The sequence below is a fragment of the Pecten maximus genome, chromosome 7 (genome assembly GCF_902652985.1).
Source record: "Pecten maximus chromosome 7, xPecMax1.1, whole genome shotgun sequence".
Lineage (NCBI taxonomy): Eukaryota > Metazoa > Mollusca > Bivalvia > Pectinida > Pectinidae > Pecten > Pecten maximus.
Genome location: NC_047021.1, coordinates 43350340 through 43370165, shown reverse-complemented (window position 1 = coordinate 43370165; position 19826 = coordinate 43350340). Strand labels below are relative to the sequence as shown.

Below are 19826 nucleotides of genomic sequence, written 5' to 3'. Positions count from 1 at the left end.
CCAGTGGAGTCATCAACACTATAACATGGTCTGACTTGATCACCAGTGAAGTCACCAACACTATAACATGGTCTGACTTGATCACCAGTGGAGTCAGGGACACTATAACATGGTCTGACTTGATCACCAGTGGAGTCAGGGACACTATAACATGGTCTGACTTGATCACCAGTGGAGTCACCAACACTATAACATGGTCTGACTTGATCACCAGTGGAGTCACCAACACTATAACATGGTCTGACTTGATCACCAGTGGAGTCACCAACACTATAACATGGTCTGACTTGATCACCAGTGGAGTCAGGGACACTATAACATGGTCTGACTTGATCACCAGTGGAGTCACCAACACTATAACATGGTCTGACTTGACCACCAGTGGAGTCACCAACACTATAACATGGTCTGACTTGATCACCAGTGGAGTCAGGGACACTATAACATGGTCTGACTTGATCACCAGTGGAGTCAGGGACACTATAACATGGTCTGACTTGATCACCAGTGGAGTCACCAACACTATAACATGGTCTGACTTGATCACCAGTGGAGTCACCAACACTATAACATGGTCTGACTTGATCACCAGTGGAGTCACCAACACTATAACATGGTCTGACTTGATCACCAGTGGAGTCACCAACACTATAACATGGTCTGACTTGATCACCAGTGGAGTCAGGGACACTATAACATGGTCTGACTTGATCACCAGTGGAGTCAGGGACACTATAACATGGTCTGACTTGATCACCAGTGGAGTCAGGGACACTATAACGAGGTCTGACTTGATCACCAGTGGAGTCACCAACACTATAACATGGTCTGACTTGATCACCAGTGGAGTCACCAACACTATAACATGGTCTGACTTGATCACCAGTGGAGTCACCAACACTATAACATGGTCTGACTTGATCACCAGTGGAGTCAGGGACACTATAACATGGTCTGACTTGATCACCAGTGGAGTCACCAACACTATAACATGGTCTGACTTGATCACCAGTGGAGTCACCAACACTATAACATGGTCTGACTTGATCACCAGTGAAGTCACCAACACTATAACATGGTCTGACTTGATCACCAGTGGAGTCACCAACACTATAACATGGTCTGACTTGATCACCAGTGGAGTCACCAACACTATAACATGGTCCGACTTGATCACCAGTGGAGTCACCAACACTATAACATGGTCTGACTTGATCACCAGTGGAGTCACCAACACTATAACATGGTCTGACTTGATCACCAGTGGAGTCACCAACACTATAACATGGTCTGACTTGATCACCAGTGAAGTCACCAACACTTTAACATGGTCTGACTTGATCACCAGTGGAGTCACCAATACTATAACATGGTCTGACTTGATCACCAGTGGAGTCACCAATACTATAACATGGTCTGACTTGATCACCAGTGGAGTCAGGGACACTAACATGGTCTGACTTGATCACCAGTGGAGTCACCAACACTATAACATGGTCTGACTTGATCACCAGTGAAGTCACCAACACTATAACATGGTCCGACTTGATCACCAGTGGAGTCACCAACACTATAACATGGTCCGACTTGATCACCAGTGGAGTCAGTCAGTGACACTATAACATGGTCCGACTTGATCACCAGTGGAGTCACCAACACTATAACATGGTCTGACTTGATCACCAGTGGAGTCACCAACACTATAACATGGTCTGACTTGATCACCAGTGGAGTCACCAACACTATAACATGGTCTGACTTGATCACCAGTGGAGTCACCAACACTATAACATGGTCTGACTTGATTACAGTGGAGTCACCAACACTATAACATGGTCTGACTTGATCACCAGTGGAGTCACCAACACTATAACATGGTCTGACTTGATCACCAGTGGAGTCACCAACACTATAACATGGTCTGACTTGATCACCAGTGGAGTCAGTCAGTGACACTATAACATGGTCCGACTTGATCACCAGTGGAGTCACCAACACTATAACATGGTCTGACTTGATCACCAGTGGAGTCACCAACACTATAACATGGTCTGACTTGATCACCAGTGGAGTCACCAACACTATAACATGGTCCGACTTGATCACCAGTGGAGTCAGTGACACTATAACATGGTCTGACTTGATCACCAGTGGAGTCACCAACACTATAACATGGTCTGACTTGATCACCAGTGGAGTCAGGGACACTATAACATGGTCTGACTTGATCACCAGTGAAGTCACCAACACTATAACATGGTCTGACTTGATCACCAGTGGAGTCACCAACACTATAACATGGTCTGACTTGATCACCAGTGGAGTCACCAACACTATAACATGGTCTGACTTGATCACCAGTGGAGTCACCAACACTATAACATGGTCTGACTTGATCACCAGTGGAGTCACCAACACTATAACATGGTCTGACTTGATCACCAGTGGAGTCAGGGACACTATAACATGGTCTGACTTGATCACCAGTGGAGTCACCAACACTATAACATGGTCTGACTTGATCACCAGTGGAGTAACCAACACTATAACATGGTCTGACTTGATCACCAGTGGAGTCACCAACACTATAACATGGTCTGACTTGATCACCAGTGAAGTCACCAACACTATAACATGGTCTGACTTGATCACCAGTGGAGTCAGGGACACTATAACATGGTCTGACTTGATCACCAGTGGAGTCACCAACACTATAACATGGTCTGACTTGATCACCAGTGAAGTCACCAACACTATAACATGGTCTGACTTGATCACCAGTGGAGTCACCAACACTATAACATGGTCTGACTTGATCACCAGTGGAGTCACCAACACTATAACATGGTCTGACTTGATCACCAGTGGAGTCACCAACACTATAACATGGTCTGACTTGATCACCAGTGGAGTCACCAACACTATAACATGGTCTGACTTGATCACCAGTGGAGTCACCAACACTATAACATGGTCTGACTTGATCATGTGTGGAGTCACCAACACTATAACATGGTCTGACTTGATCACCAGTGGAGTCACCAACACTATAACATGGTCTGACTTGATCACCAGTGGAGTCAGGGACACTATAACATGGTCTGACTTGATCACCAGTGGAGTCAGGGACACTATAACGAGGTCTGACTTGATCACCAGTGGAGTCACCAACACTATAACATGGTCCGACTTGATCACCAGTGGAGTCACCAACACTATAACATGGTCTGACTTGATCACCAGTGGAGTCAGTGACACTATAACATGGTCTGACTTGATCACCAGTGGAGTCACCAATACTATAACATGGTCTGACTTGATCACCAGTGGAGTCAGGGACACTATAACATGGTCTGACTTGATCACCAGTGGAGTCAGTCAGTGACACTATAACATGGTCTGACTTGATCACCAGTGGAGTAACCAACACTATAACATGGTCTGACTTGATCACCAGTGGAGTCACCAACACTATAACATGGTCTGACTTGATCACCAGTGGAGTCAGGGACACTATAACATGGTCTGACTTGATCACCAGTGGAGTCAGGGACACTATAACATGGTCTGACTTGATCACCAGTGGAGTCACCAACACTATAACATGGTCTGACTTGATCACCAGTGGAGTAACCAACACTATAACATGGTCTGACTTGATCACCAGTGGAGTCACCAACACTATAACATGGTCTGACTTGATCACCAGTGAAGTCACCAACACTATAACATGGTCTGACTTGATCACCAGTGGAGTCAGGGACACTATAACATGGTCTGACTTGATCACCAGTGGAGTCACCAACACTATAACATGGTCTGACTTGATCACCAGTGGAGTAACCAACACTATAACATGGTCTGACTTGATCACCAGTGGAGTCACCAACACTATAACATGGTCTGACTTGATCACCAGTGGAGTCACCAACACTATATGATGGTCTGACTTGATCACCAGTGGAGTCACCAACACTATAACATGGTCTGACTTGATCACCAGTGGAGTCACCAACACTATAACATGGTCTGACTTGATCACCAGTGGAGTCACCAACACTATAACATGGTCTGACTTGATCACCAGTGGAGTCACCAACACTATAACATGGTCCGACTTGATCACCAGTGGAGTCAGGGACACTATAACATGGTCTGACTTGATCACCAGTGGAGTCACCAACACTATAACATGGTCTGACTTGATCACCAGTGGAGTCACCAACACTATAACATGGTCTGACTTGATCACCAGTGGAGTCACCAACACTATAACATGGTCTGACTTGATCACCAGTGGAGTCACCAACACTATAACATGGTCTGACTTGATCACCAGTGGAGTCACCGACACTATAACATGGTCTGACTTGATCACCAGTGGAGTCACCAACACTATAACATGGTCTGACTTGATCACCAGTGGAGTCACCAACACTATAACATGGTCTGACTTGATCACCAGTGGAGTCACCAACACTATAACATGGTCCGACTTGATCACCAGTGGAGTCACCAACACTATAACATGGTCTGACTTGATCACCAGTGGAGTGATCAACACTACAACATGGTCTGACTTGATCATGTGTGGAGTAAAAATGAATCTTACAAATCCTGAACAACAAACTGATAAATCTGAATATTATAAGCTATATGATCATAGTGACATTATAATATCAGTAATATATATATTGATCTACACAATCAATTTCCAATTGTACCGATTTTATTTGTGCACACAATGTTCCACACCCGAAGTGCGAGAGTAAGGTAAACAATGGTAATCGCTGCCTTATAATGATAGCCAATCACATGTGTTAGGAATAAACAGCATTTATAACTGTTTTTACTAGGGATCTAATCCATACTTATAATCAATACACACACACAACAAAAGCCGGCCAGCACTATTCAGGTCAATAGCTCAATGCATGTTTACTAAACCAGTAAACAAAGCACTTTCATATAATTTACACTGGACCTAGAAACAGGGCTAAATAAGGCAGTGTTTATGTGGTACCACTGGGTATATATATACCATTGCAGCATTTGTTTGCTGTTCTTTAAATCCAGCCCATTTGTATGTAGTCTTATCCTGTGAAAAAGCCAGTGTTTTGTCTGTGTTTTATCAAGTGGGGACGTTCCACTTATCTCTAGCCACCGAGAGTTAAGGCAGTAAAACAAACTATACTGGGTGGTGGCGTTTTCTCCAAAAAAGTAAACAAACACCTGTGGATCTTACCTTCCTCTTAAGCCATGGGACTACTTTTAAATTCTTTATAAACTTGAGTCATCATGCTAAAAATGAAATGTCTTTAAAACATTATTGATTCCTTGTAAAAGTTATTGTAGCCATTTCAATAAATTGACATATATTATTGATAAAATAATTAAACCTTATACAGTTTACGTGTCGTTAATTTGTGTCCTACAGCATGCATTAGTAATAAATCATTTTATCAAATGTTTTAATATTTTCAATTTTTTTTTGTTTTATTTAACTTCCCTCCAGATGATAACTGGAAGGTTATAAAATTTCATTAAATATATTCCAATTCTCTGTAAAAACACCGACATTATTACTTCAACTTGCATATATGTAAGTAAAATACAGTGACATTAGTTGAGCAGCTGAATTATAAGTTGTTTTATACAGGCCTGTCTCTGCATCTATTATATTTTTCAAAAATAAAAACATGATGAAACGCAGGGTTTATTCTTGAGAAGAAAAAATAAAAGCAGAGCGGTCAACTTAGAGTTACGACCAGTATACAAATTACAGTGAACCTATATTCCTAAAGCTTAGATTAGCCTATATTTGAATTGTGAAGAGGTCAGAAAAAAGTGGTGCAACTAAAGACTGATCGGAGATGCAGCTGCCTTTTAGCGGTAAAAAAATGACTTTTGTGCAGTAATAGCACCTTTATAAACACACTTCAGAAGCCATAAAAGGTTGACACGAGTTGTCAAAGATGGATATATATACAATCGCTGTCCTTTACAAATAATGCATAAATACATTTTAAAAATACTTGACAATCACATTAACATATTAATATATACACCGATTGGCATGTCATACATATCCCGGGGACATGAGATATTACAATTATCCATCAATGAACACATACAATTATCATCAGGAAATAAGTGTTTCTTTAAATAAGTTGATCTTTTAGTAACTTGTAAAGAATAGTTCAGACACCTTAAGTTGAAATATTGATATTCAACACAAGAAGGTATAAGCAATAATTTTATAGCTATGAACAAATTCATTTATTCAAATTAGAAATTATTTGATGATAGTCATTGATACATTGTATGTCAATAAGATACTTTATTTCATATTGATACAGTCCTCTGTCACATCAGACATGATCAGAACATCAAACTCAAAGATGCCACAATGACTTGATTTACAATGCAGTCAAGCTTGTACTGATAAGAATTTTATATACTGTATATATAATATTTTCTACTATAATTATATTATATACTGTAATTTTATGTTTGCAAGTAATATAAATGTCTTGTTCACTAAATCCACTTCTGTATATTTTCAATTCCATCAATCATATTTAGTCAATATTACCAAAATTAGAAAAAATAATAAAATTTTCAGTAGCGTTTTACACATTATAAAATAATTTATCAAAGGAAAGAAATGTTCAAATACAAAATGCTATTATTATAATTACTCTGTCATTGTCAATCTTTTGATATTTTCCATGTAATATTATTAAACATGATTCATGATAAATTCCATCCCATGTGTGAAAAACACTGATGTGTGAATAACACTGATATCATCTTCATACGACAATGTCATCTCGCAAAGTGTTAATGCTGACTGTTAAATTTAACGGGGTCGAGTTACCATTAAGGTCACAGTGGCCTGAACACATTCGACCAGTGTGCTGACCTTACACGACTTCAAAGTAGGGACACGGCGATATAAATTAGATAGGGTCCGTGACAGTCGGCAACACGCAAAAATCAGCATCTACGGTACCACTATCGTCAGTACAAGACAAAGAGCATTATTCCTTGTCGGTTCCATTCAGAAAATTTCTGTATCCCGTTCAGTGTGAAACACAAAAGCTACACGAAAAGCATGGCTTTATCTGCATGGGACAATGTTCATGCTATAATGACAGAATAAGTAACTGTCAAGGAACTGCAGGAATGATATAATTAAATATGACAACATCCGTAAATTTTGCTAACATGTATTTTTTCTTAGTACTTTGATACAAGCGAATAAAAACAGCTCCATCGCTTACCTCATTTGCTATGCAAATTGTTTACTTCAATGGTCTATCCCGACCCCAAAAAACAACATGCTCAGCGCACCGATAAATGCCGGTGCAAAAGCACAGATTAACAGCCCAAAATGGCCATGTCATTCACAATTCCTGCAATAAAACATTTTATTTCTTACCTTTTTTCACCGCTAACGTTCTCTTTCTCAACAGAAAAATCGGTGAAAATTAACAGCATGAAAGACAACACTCTAGCACCCAATCACAACCGTAAACACAAATATATTCATACGCACAAACATCTGTCCCGTTAGAAAAAAACTAGCAGCGTGACGGACAAGCTTTTCCTTTATTTTGAACCAATAAACACATATTGTCAAACCCGTAAATAGTGAGAAAGTGTCACATATCGAAGATTCGTAAATTGTGATTTTTCTTTATTTGTGTAGCGCATGTAGTCTTTGTTATTTAAAGGGGTAAAGCGCCTCCGCTGGTGACGTCACGGGCACCTGCTGTGTAAACAGAAAATAACAAACAACGACAAACACTGGAGTTTCCCCGTGTTTAATACCCAAATTCTAAACATTGGCATGATCTGATCAGACCAAAATCTGTTTGGGGTTACACCCAAACTTATAGATGTGCCTCAAGTGAAATGGATACAGCATTAGGCAGTTTGACAGTGGTTTCACCTCGTATGTGCACGGTGTACCGTTATCAAAGCTAATAATATACAGTTTCATATAAATTAATATGAAATTATTCTATCGTCAAAACTCTTCGTCTTTCGTTGAATATAAAACAACCTTAACCGTTGCAGACCAAATGTGATGTGTGTTATTTTGTTTGGAGCGATGTTTTCGATGGTGTACATTGCCGAGTTGCTTTGTTTACTGCATCTGAAAAAGTAGGGCACTAGAGCAGCAGACGACACAAGTTTAAAACCCACTGCACGTAACACGGTAGATACACACCACTTCACACATATATATTCCAACCTGAATAATGTCACGACTATTCAGTTGGAAAAGTAGAGAAAAAGTGCATTGAAAATAATTTAAACCAGCCGTTCCCCACCATATCCCCTAGAACCTACCGTGAACAACGATTACAGAAAATCAAAATACTTGAATTAAGTATTACACAAATTTAGTCTGGAAACATAACAAGCAGATTACAAAAAAAAAAAAAATACAAAAAAAGGGTTAAAAAACCCACCAAAAAACCAACAACAACAAAAAAGAAAAAAGAAAAAAAATACAAAAAAAAAAAATACAAAAAAAGGGTTAAAAAAAAACCACCAAAAAACCAACAACAACAAAAAATTAAAAAAAAAAGCAAAAAAAAAAAAAAGCAAAAAAAAAAAAAAATAAATAAATAAAGCAAAAAAAACATACAAAAAACCCCCCCAAAAAACCGTGGTTTTGACATTCTTTACCTTGTTAGAATTACAATATCTACATAATAATAATATATATTGTTTTCAGAGAGTCCTTGGATTTGTGAAGCTACCTGTTTTCTTTATTGAGTGGTAAATACCACGTCTCGGCCTCTTTGATAAGTAATAAATAACTGTTACATCAGGTATTTACTGAAATATTTAACTCTTGTAATTTAGGTAAATAACTGTCACATGATTTACTGAAACTACAGGTAGGTCCTTAAATACCAGCCTCCGTAATCAACAAGAGAAAGGTAATTGTCACGTGATTCACTGAAAACTACAGGTAGGTAGTACCTAGTACTAAATACCAGTCTCCGTAATTAACGACAGGTAACTAACTGTCACGTGATTCACTGAAAACTACAGGTACGTAGTATCTAGTTCTTAAATACCAGCCTCCGTAATCAACAACAGATAACTGTCACGTGATTCACTGAACACTACAGGTAAGAATTGAAATATCAGCCTCCGTTATCAAAAATCACATGTAAGAAACTGTCATATAACACTGAAAACTACAGGTAAGAAACTGTCATATATCACTGAAAACTACAGGTAAGAATTAAAATAGAAACCCTCCGTAATGCAAAATCACGGGTAAGCAAGATTGTGAGTCTTTCTTTTTAACCTCGTCCACATGCACATTGCATAAACATATTATTGACTATGTATGTCTGCAACCTTTCCTGTTAAATATAAAAAGGCAATTGTCAAAATACGTTTGTCTTCACAAAACCTGTTAATTGAAACTGGACGGCATAGAAAAAATCCTCACAATTTAAGATTTTGTCCTTTCTGTAAAAATGACGTAGAAGATGAATACCATTTCATTTTAAAATGTCCCCCCTTTAACGGTCTCAGAATAAAATATATAAAGCCTCATTATCGGGTTAATCCCTCTGTCTATAAGTTAATAAATTTACTATCAACGGGTAATGTTAAAGAATTAAGTAATCTGGGCAAGTTTTTATACCAAGCATCTTTACTATGTTCTACGCTGATGGATTCTAATAACTAGTAGTTTGATACATACTATTCATTTACCTTATTGAATTATATATATATATATGTGCATGCTATATAATGTCACATGCCAGTGCATTGCTCTACCTGAGCTGACTTGAATTATATTCTTGTAATTGTATTATATTGATGAGATGTTTACTCTTAAGACTAATTTTTGCATTTTTTAAACGTAGAAAGCATTTTTGATTATACAATTGACATCAAGGGGAGGTAACCCGTGTGCAGAACTTTCAGAATTTTCATTTTTACCACATTTCTTGATATGCCATACGGGCCAATGTGTTGTAATAGCCTGCTGTACATAATTATGATGTATTATCTGTACAGATTGTAGTTTTGTTATTTGAAGGTGACGCAGTTTCGGAATAAAATAAATTGAATTGAAATTGATACAAATGAAAAATAACTATGGTTGATTCTGGCCATGGTTGGCGGTTTTGTCCATGGTTGATTATGACCATTGTTGATTCTTTCCATGGTTGATTCTGTCCATGGTTGATTCATATTGTTTTAACAACCAACTTTAACGATGCCTCATTTTCGCAACTGCTTAACTAACTGAAGAGATCGCTAAAATTCCATATGAATTTCTTACTTTGCACTTTTTATTGGTAAAAGCATGTCTGTAAGATTAACGTATATATCATTATATCAAATGTGCATCACGCCCTTTAATTTCAACTCGTGCCGTTTTGCATGAACGAGAGAAAAAAAGCCACGACAACAACAATTTGCACTGATATAACGAACATGTAATTATCAAATTGTCTTGATAGAAAGCTGTCATCATTAAATAGAAGTCGCTTTTAAAAATGGATTAAATGTTTAACATTCGTAAAAATCTCCATATCGTTACTCTAAGGGTGATACAAATATCTTCTAAATAGATAAAAACATATTTCTACATGAATTTCTAATTCGACGAGAAGAGTCTTGTTGTTGTGAAATCTGAAAATTTCGACCAAAATCGTCGGTAAAATATATATTAGAATGAATATAAAGTAAATATACGCATTTTTGTTCAATATAATGGACGTGGTCATTCGTAATGTTTAATGAAATACATTGTATTAAACACAGGGGCTTGTAACGATTTTCCAAACGATGGTCCATATATGACACTATAATACAAATGTATATATGTACAATCATTTGGAAAATCGTGCCAAGCCCCTGTGGTATTCAAGACTGCATAGATGCCTTGGCGAAATAAAATGTCTACTAAAGAGTTAAACAAAAATAATAATAATTTAATGAACTTTCAAGAACTGATTTCTGTATTATTAAAATAAAGAAAACTGTATAACATTCATTGCGGGATATCCTGTCGGAACACCCGGGTTTATTAATCCTGTACTGTTTTCTTCTGTCCTTGTTCAAATCAACATTTGTTCATATTTTCTATATTCGATTATCGATTTTTAGCTAAAATTGAAAGCATATAAAGCTCAAAACAGTGTCAATAAATTAGTATGAACAGTATTTTATTTCTAAAATGTTTTTACAACAGTTGTTAAAATAGACAAAGTTTATTACATCAATATTAATTAATGACAACTCAGTCGCATCCAATTCTTACATCGAATTTAAAACTAATAGCGTATACTATCAGCTGTTGCTCGAAATGAATTAAAATGAAAATATTTCAATTATTTTTAGATGTGCTAGTAACGGACGCTACCGGAAAATGACGGCTTACCTTATACAATCTTAAGATGTTTGATGCATTTATTTTATTTGCAATGCTGTGGGTATGGAATGTATCTGCTATATTTCTGATATTGAAAATGTTAGTTAGAAATGGGAGCAATGTTACATTATGCAAATCTCTTCAATATTGCTGACAAAAATCACTTAAATGCGGAAGAGGAAATGAAAAGATAAATAAATTCATTATTGTTAATATATTACGTAAAACTTTATTATATGATAATGTGTTTTGATTTGTTGACGTAACATGGTTCTCTAGAAGGAAAGTTATTTTTTCCTTCAAATGCGTTAAATATTGTAAATATTCCGTAATTTCTTTTCCGACATGTCTTTCTAATATTAGTGAATGTATTTTATTTCCTGTTTATGTTTACAACGTGCGAGTCTGCTGATGCGACAGGTAAAGAAATGAATATAATATCATATTGATGGATTGACATAGAAAAATAATGAAGAGACTTATAAAGAACATAACAATCACTATGTTTCTAAGTTATGATGGCCATACCGGTATTGATTGTAAAGAAGTTTAAAGATACTCATATACAGTGCAGCAACTGACTGAATGACTGAAACTAATTAGTCACAGTGCATTTCTCTGTATTCATAGCCTAACATCATTCATGGGATGATATAAGGTTCAACAATCCTTTAAAAGATAATTATTAAATATTCACACAAACTTTCATCCCTGTTACAAGCCATAAAGACACTAGAATTTAATTAATCTAAAAATAAGGTTTCTAATTTTATTGGATAAGTGTCAAACTCGTTCTAAAGTCATAATAATTATACAAAACCGCGTACATTATTGAAACATAGTACGGTTATAATAGAAAATGGGAAAGACTAGAATTTTAACCCAGGAAATAAACTAACAAATTGCCTTGATCGGTTCTCTGTTTCCTATTTTTGTCTTCAAAGTATATCTGTACATGTATATATTCCCCCATGAGATTTAAGAACATGTCTGCCAGTATATACCACTGTAGTTGAAACAAAGACTGTTCATAGGATCACTTTTGTAGCAAGAGCAATGGTGCCACACAAAAATCAAACTCAGGACCTCCATGGACCATTATGCAATGCCATTGTAGATTCTACATTAGCCCAAGTTTCCTCTGGCACTGACACCATGTCTGTGTAAGACATGGTGTCAGGGCCAGAGGAAACTCGGGCTAATTCTTCATAGGATGAGAAGTACTATGTAATTTTCTGATGATCATCATTATTTTTAGTACAGTATTCAATTATAATTTGGTATAATCATTTATCAGTTTTAATTTATTTTCTAGAGTATAAAATATGATTTATAAACTTTGAAAGAATCTTGATTCATATATGTACAAGTTCCATTTTTTTATTTCCTGATTAAAACTTGAATGGTTACTATAAAAAAAAAACCAGAATTTATACAGTTTGTTGGATATCAGAATGAAATGAATAATGTTTTCTTCCTTTTCCTTTATATCATACTTGCATATTTTTTACAGTTGGTTCAGTAATGGCGACCATTGAAGGCCGTGAGGAACACATAAGACTTGCTGGAATCATTAAAGGTCTTCATGCTGACCTGAGGAAAAAGTTCAAGAAATGCACAGGTGAATTAAAATTAATTGTTATATAAGATAATTAACAAAGTCAAAAATCTGTAACAGGAAGGATCAAGTAATGAAAAAAAACTCTGCCAGCTCTGGGGCTTGAAGCTCTCTCGGCAAACATCCTATCACTAGGCTAAAGGGAAGTCTGAGCTAGTAAGGTGACCTTATACTCTACACATCTTACCACTAGGCTTAAGGGAAATTCCCACTAGTCTGGGCTAGTAAGGCGACCTTATACTCTACACATCCTACCACTAGGCTAAAGGGAAATTCCCACTAGTCTGAGCTAGTAAGGTGGATGTCCTACCACTAGGGTAAAGGGAAATTCCCACTAGTCTGAGGTAGTAAGGTGACCTTATACTCTACACATCCTACCACTAGGCTAGAGGGAAATTCCCACTAGTCTGGGGTAGTAAGGTGACCTTATACTCTACACATCCTACCACTAGGCTAAAGGGAAGTCTGAGCTAGTAAGGTGACCTTATACTCTACACATCCTACCACTAGGCTAAAGGGAAATTCCCACAAGTCTGAGGTAGTAAGGTGACCTTATACTCTCTACTTTTACCTTACTCATGAAGTCTTCGCCCCCGAAGACAACCACAACCAAGATTCTATAGCACCAAGGAAGCCTATCAATCTCCTATAGCTTTCACTTGGAGAGGTCATTGACACCATAACTTAATCTTTCCTCAATTCTCATTGGCTAAAGCATGGTCACATGGAGGTTAATATTTTGAGATATTAACCTGATGTTTATGTTTAAAAAAAAAACAATAGTGTATTGTTCACATAATCATTGTGACTTCACAATGCCCAAATGTAAATTTCCTGTTATCAAATATAAATATAACACAATTCCACTCTTTTGCAAACAAGTTTCATATATGATATAGAGGTAAGGACCTCTGGTTTAATTGGTTTAATTAGTCAATATAATGTTATATTAACATGGTATAATTGAATATTTAACGACCTTTGATTTGTTCAATATCGTGTCATACCAACCTGGTAGAATCAAATATTGACTGAGTAAGCCTGGATCTCATATCTCCCAAGTAATATACTTTCTAATATTTTTCTGTCTCATATATATATGCTAAGGACTCTGCATGCATCCAAGTAACTAACTATTATGACTTTGATATGATATTATCCTGTCATAGATATGCCGACGACTTTGAACTTACCTTAGATTTTGGTATATTACCGTATTCTGCCTATAGATGCTGACAACTTTGAACTTATCATAGATTTTGTAATATCATTTTGTCATGTAGATGCTGATGTCTTCGAACAGATTTTAGATTTTGTGATATTATTTTATCTTAAAGATGCTGACAACTTTGAACATATACTGAAACGAAAAAGAAACGCAATTTCAAATTGTAGGTTTAATAAAATAATACTTGTGAGCATTATGTTTAAATTTCATATGTAATAGTTAATATTGAATATTGATGTAACATCCTTTAAATGTTTAGAGATTTTTAAGAACAGGTCACTTTGCTAGAAGGTCATGATTGGTAGTACCCTACGTGAATCCAAGTTGAAATGGCAGCAGTTTTGAAACCGTGCCCTAATATCGTGTGTGTCCTCCTCGAACAGTTATCACATCTCTAATTCTTTGTTGCATTGAGTTCATCAGGGCATTGACTTTCCGTATTGGAATGTTATTCCATTCTTGGACGAGTGCATTTGCTAACTGAGGGAGGGTATTTGGGGGGTTACGGCGATTTCGAATGCTTCTGTCTAATTCATCCCACAAATGCTCGATTGGGGACAGGTCGGGGCTATATGGAGGCCAATCTATAGGAACAATGTTCTGTGTCGCAAGAAAGTCTCTACAGACTCTTGCAACGTGTGGTCTCGCGTTATCTTGCTGAAAGGTTAGATGATGCTGCCTAACAAACGGCACAACATGGGGCCTAAGGATCTCATCCCGATAGCGTACGGCCGTTAAATTCCCATTGACTATCACCAAAGGCGTCTTCAAACCATGGGAGATTCCCGCCCAAACCATAACTGATCCACCCCCAAATCGGTCGTGTTCCAAAACACAGGCGTCAGCAAAACGTTCGCCTCGACGCCGGTACACACGTTGACGGCCATCTGCTCGAAATAACGTGAATCGAGATTCATCGGTGAAGAGCATAGACCTCCAACGTCTCATAGGAAAACGTCTGGGCATATGTGCCGTTGCCCATTGCATACGACGTGCTCGACGTTGCGGTGTTAGTGGTAAACCAACGTACTGTCGCCTTGCACGCAAATTAGCCTCACGCAGTCTGTTGATCACTGTTTGGGGATGAATTCGACGGTTATGATTACCAATCGTATTCCTTGCCGTTTCATCGGCCGTTAATCTCCTGTTACGCAGGTGTGCCAACCTAAGAACCCGGTCTTGACGTCGCGACGTTACGCGTGGACGTCCTGATCTCGGCTGGTCATCGACTCTTCCTGTTGCGTTAAGACGTGAAACTAATCGACTAATAGTCGATTTGTGAACTCTGAATTGTCGAGCGACGTGATGTTGCGTGTTCCCTGCCAGAAGCATCGCTATAGCACGTCCTCTATCAACCTTTGATAACCGTGGCATAATTGTAAAAGGAATTATTGTTTGCAAAAGTATTGGCGATGATGTGGCTCAATGTTAGTGATGAATTGATACTGGTTTGAATGAAAAAAGAACGCATATGTTTGTACAGGCACAGTTTTTGATGTTTTTACCGCGCCGGAAGTGCATAGGTCTCTAGTCACACTTGGGTGATTTTGAGGGTTGGTATGGGTGTTAGGCAGGGTGCATGTTTATTTCCGCGATTTTTATACAGATATGTATATTTAATACAAAATTAATCACAATTTTCCATGTTGCGTTTCTTTTTCGTTTCAGTATATTTTAGATTTTGTAATATTCTTCTGTCCTGTAGATGCTGACGACTTTGAACAGATTTGGAAGGAACACTGCAGTGACACTGATACTCTACGACAGTATGCAGATGCCATGCACCATTTGGCAACAGATCACTGGACAAGACTTCCAGAGACCAGGATCGACTGGTGTCGAAAAACAATCCTCGAATATTTCCACGGGGGCGGCCTGAAAAAGGCATTAGAAAAAGTTTCCCGCAGGATTCAAGTTCACAGGGCAAAGAAGTTGCAGAGGGAATATTCGGACCGGAGAAAAAAAGACACATCTAAAGATGAACAGAGAGATCAAAATGTTGGCAATGATTCTGAGAATGTGGATTTGTGCATTTCTGCTCCTAGCCTTCCGGAAGTGTATGATGAGGCAACGTGTGTAATTGATACAGATACATTACCAACAACATCAGTAGACATGTAAGTATTTTTAAATTAGATAATGATAATAATAATTTGAAGTGTTATATACCACTATATCACAGCAACATAGCCGTCTCAAAGGGGTTCACAAATTATTTTCTGTGGATTTTGGGCCTTTGCAACCAGCCAATAGATATCTTTCTCAACTCCCTGGGGAGCATACACCCGGAACTGCCATTTTGGCGCTTACAGCTTACACAACATTTCTAGCACTGCCCTTCCAGGTACTCAGCTGAGTTGGCTAGAACACAACAGAGTAAATTATCTTGTTCAAGGTTACAATACAGCACCTGTGCCCAGACTCGAACTATTGACACTTCGGTCACGTAGCCCTGCATCCTACCACTAGACCAATGTGCCTCCATAAACCCAACTTACTGTACACCAATTACAATATAAAAGAGTTCTTCAGCAGTTCATGTCTGGTCAGATGACCTAAACCCTTTTCTCATAAGGTCACCTTGGTGATAAGCTACTGCAAATTCCATTTCCTAGTGGTGTTCCGATTAATCAAATATCACTTGTTTGTGGTGTTTGAGCCGCTGCCATTTTCATTTTCCTCACTCAACATGTAGTTGGTCATGTTGACATTGAATAGCAATCTTTGAATGTTCATAGCATCATGAACAATTGTTAAATTCATATAAAAGGGAAATTCTAGATAAGTTGCAAAATTTCTGGCTGTTCTGTACCTATTACGAACCATGTCTAATGACTTTTCCGCATCAAAATATCTTCCCTGTGGTAAGATGTTCGGACAAGCAAAATCGGTTGAAATGTCCATAATAGAATTAAAATAAGACTGCCTAGATAATTTATGTAGTGCATTTGAAATCTAAATCTTGTGATGGTTACAAAACAGATGTATGATGTCTGATGAATGCAGTTGCCGAAAGCAACACATATATTAATCAGGAAAAAATATTTTCCTCATTAAAAAAAAATGTTAACTTTATTTTTTTAAACAATTGCTAAACAAGTTATATCAACTTATATTAATCATGCTTGTTGGCCCGAATGAAAGAGCCCGGGGTGTTACTGTGGTAAGAAACTAGAGAACCATGTAGTTGGGCAGGTGACCCAATACCATTTCACGTCTGATCAGGGAATCGAACCCCGGCTGCTTAGGTGAAAGGCGAGTGTGCTACCAATGTACCAACCAACCACCCAATTAGAGAAAAACAAATACGGCATTTATATAGATAAATCAAGCGTAGCTACATAAAAAGGATTCTGCCGTGCCAGAGTTCAGAAGTCACTAAAAGAACAAGTATAGATACCTTAATGCATTTTTTTTTTTAACCGTATAAGGAAATCTTGTCGTTTTTTTTATGGTTTATTTTGTTTAACGTCCTATTAACAGCCAGGGTCATTTAAGGACGTGCTAGGTTTTGGAGGTAGAGGAAAGCCGGAGTACCAAGAGAAAAACCTCTGGCATACGCCCTACGGTCAGTACCTGGCAACTGCTCCATGTAGGTTTCGAACTAGCAACCCAGAGGTGGAGGGCTAGTGATAAAGTGTGGGGACACCTTAACCACTCTGCCACCGCGGCCTCTAATCTTGTCGGACTAATCCTTTGATAACCATGGAGTTCCACTAGGTAAAACTAGGTTATGTACAATGTACCAGTTCTATATCTTAATCAACCCCTGTCTAATCTGGACTCCTGTCTATACCAGCTTTGATATTTGGTCCATGCAATTTCCCTCTAATCTGAACCCTGTTTGTTCTGAAAACCAGTTATTTTTTCAGTTCTTAGCATATTACCATATTCATCCTCAAATAAGCTCCCTAAAGCTAAATTTCTCCCGTACATAAATTTTCAGGTTTACAGTAAACATTATAGCAGACCGGAAACCATCTTGGTTTTTGACAGTTGAAGTTGGTTATCGCTATCCTATTTCTCAGTCCTCAGTGGAACTTTCTCAGACTTCTCTACGTCTGTAGTTGTGCAAGTACCATTTTAAGATTATCGGAAAAATAATATGGCCAACAGGTTGTCACATTGAATTTAATATTTCAAGTTCAATGATCTTCTTCAATTTCTCACCTTGGTCTCGAGGTAGCAGACCACAGTATAGGACAGCCTGGTAATGGGTAATTTTTTTGTTAAGCAAATGACTCCTGTATTATGATATGCAGAAAAATGAAAAAATAAAAGTATACTATAATAGGTATATTCATTATAAAGGAGTATACAGACTTCACGTTTGTTAAAAAAAAAAAAAAAATGGATTCCAGATTATAATTTTCTGGATTTTCCGAAAGTGTTTACACCAGAAATTTAGTTTTACTTGCAGTAAAAAATGGTGTATAGCCGAAGAGGTAAGATAGCAGAAAAAAACTTAATGATGAACATATGTCAAAATAAGATTAATTCTGTCTTTGGGATAGAGACATCTAATTTCAAATAGATTTCAGAGAAAAAGTTATGTAGGGAATTGTGTCATTTTGTGTCAAAAATCATGATATATTACCATTTTTAAGGTTTTTGAAGTGCATGGTTACTGTGGTTTTCACAGGTCTGAAAAACAGAGAAAAAATAAATCAACTTACCGGTATCCTTCACAGCTATATTGAAATTGCAATATTTTGTATAGATTAGAAATATACTTTATTTTAGGTAATATATAGGGTTAACTGGCTATGTTTACATATATAAAACATATGCCTTATTTCTCAGTTTTGGACTCTTACTGTAAACTGCTAACCTAATAGTGTATGTGCAGTTTTGAGACTGACAATTTCTTTGTAGGTTAGGTAGTCTTGGTTTACTTATTCATTTTTGGGACTGATCTGAAGAAAAGTAAGGCCATATTTTGTGAATACCCCATGTCGATAGAAAAGATCATTATTAAAGAGAGTTAAATTTATGCTCAAATTTTGTTCCCTGTAAAAATTTAAGGTTTTATATTTTCCCTGGATTTTCTAGGTTATGAGTTTTACATCTATATATATATATATATACATCTGAATAAGTACTTAAATGAAAAGATGTGTTCTCTGGTTTATTCCTGTCCTGCATTAAACCGCCTACTTGGCACGTCAGGTCGGGAAAACATCATATCTAAACAGACAATCTTGTGACAAACATATGATATACAAACACATGTTGCATATTCCTGACCCAACCAATCACGCGAATGCAGAGTAAGGTACCAAATATAGTGTTTTCTTGACTTGACACTATGAGTAGGTGTATGTAACACAGATACCTATTAAATCTTAGATAAAGTCTGTTCATTTTATTACTTGTACTTTGAGTTACCGTACCATGTATCTCGTAAATTAGACAATCCTGGTAAAATAGAAATTATTAAATATTTTCACAGGAACAGAAGTTGAGTGTTTATGAGGGGAAACCAATGTTTAGGAGAAAAGTAGGTCTGTGTATCGCAAGGTGGTTAGCCATACGATACGTATCACGATATATGA

The 19826-nt window shown here is 37.3% G+C and overlaps 2 protein-coding genes across 2 annotated transcripts in view; one reads left to right on the top strand and one right to left on the bottom strand.

Moving 5' to 3' along the window:
* The window catches only part of LOC117330920 (forkhead box protein P1-like), a 73818-nt gene extending 66287 nt beyond the window's left edge, over window positions 1-7531 (bottom strand). Inside the window, exon 1 of the mRNA XM_033889482.1 lies at window positions 7445-7531. The gene's annotated coding sequence lies outside the window, so the exon portion shown is untranslated. The remainder of the gene's footprint in view (window positions 1-7444) is intronic.
* Window positions 7532-11801: 4270 nt separating this feature from the next.
* LOC117330919 (S-adenosylmethionine sensor upstream of mTORC1-like) overlaps window positions 11802-19826 on the top strand; it is a 34421-nt gene continuing 26396 nt past the window's right edge. Inside the window, exons 1-3 of the mRNA XM_033889479.1 lie at window positions 11802-11845; window positions 12939-13046; window positions 15977-16388. Coding sequence (XP_033745370.1) covers window positions 11812-11845; window positions 12939-13046; window positions 15977-16388 — 554 coding nt within the window. The 5' untranslated portion in view covers window positions 11802-11811. The remainder of the gene's footprint in view (window positions 11846-12938; window positions 13047-15976; window positions 16389-19826) is intronic.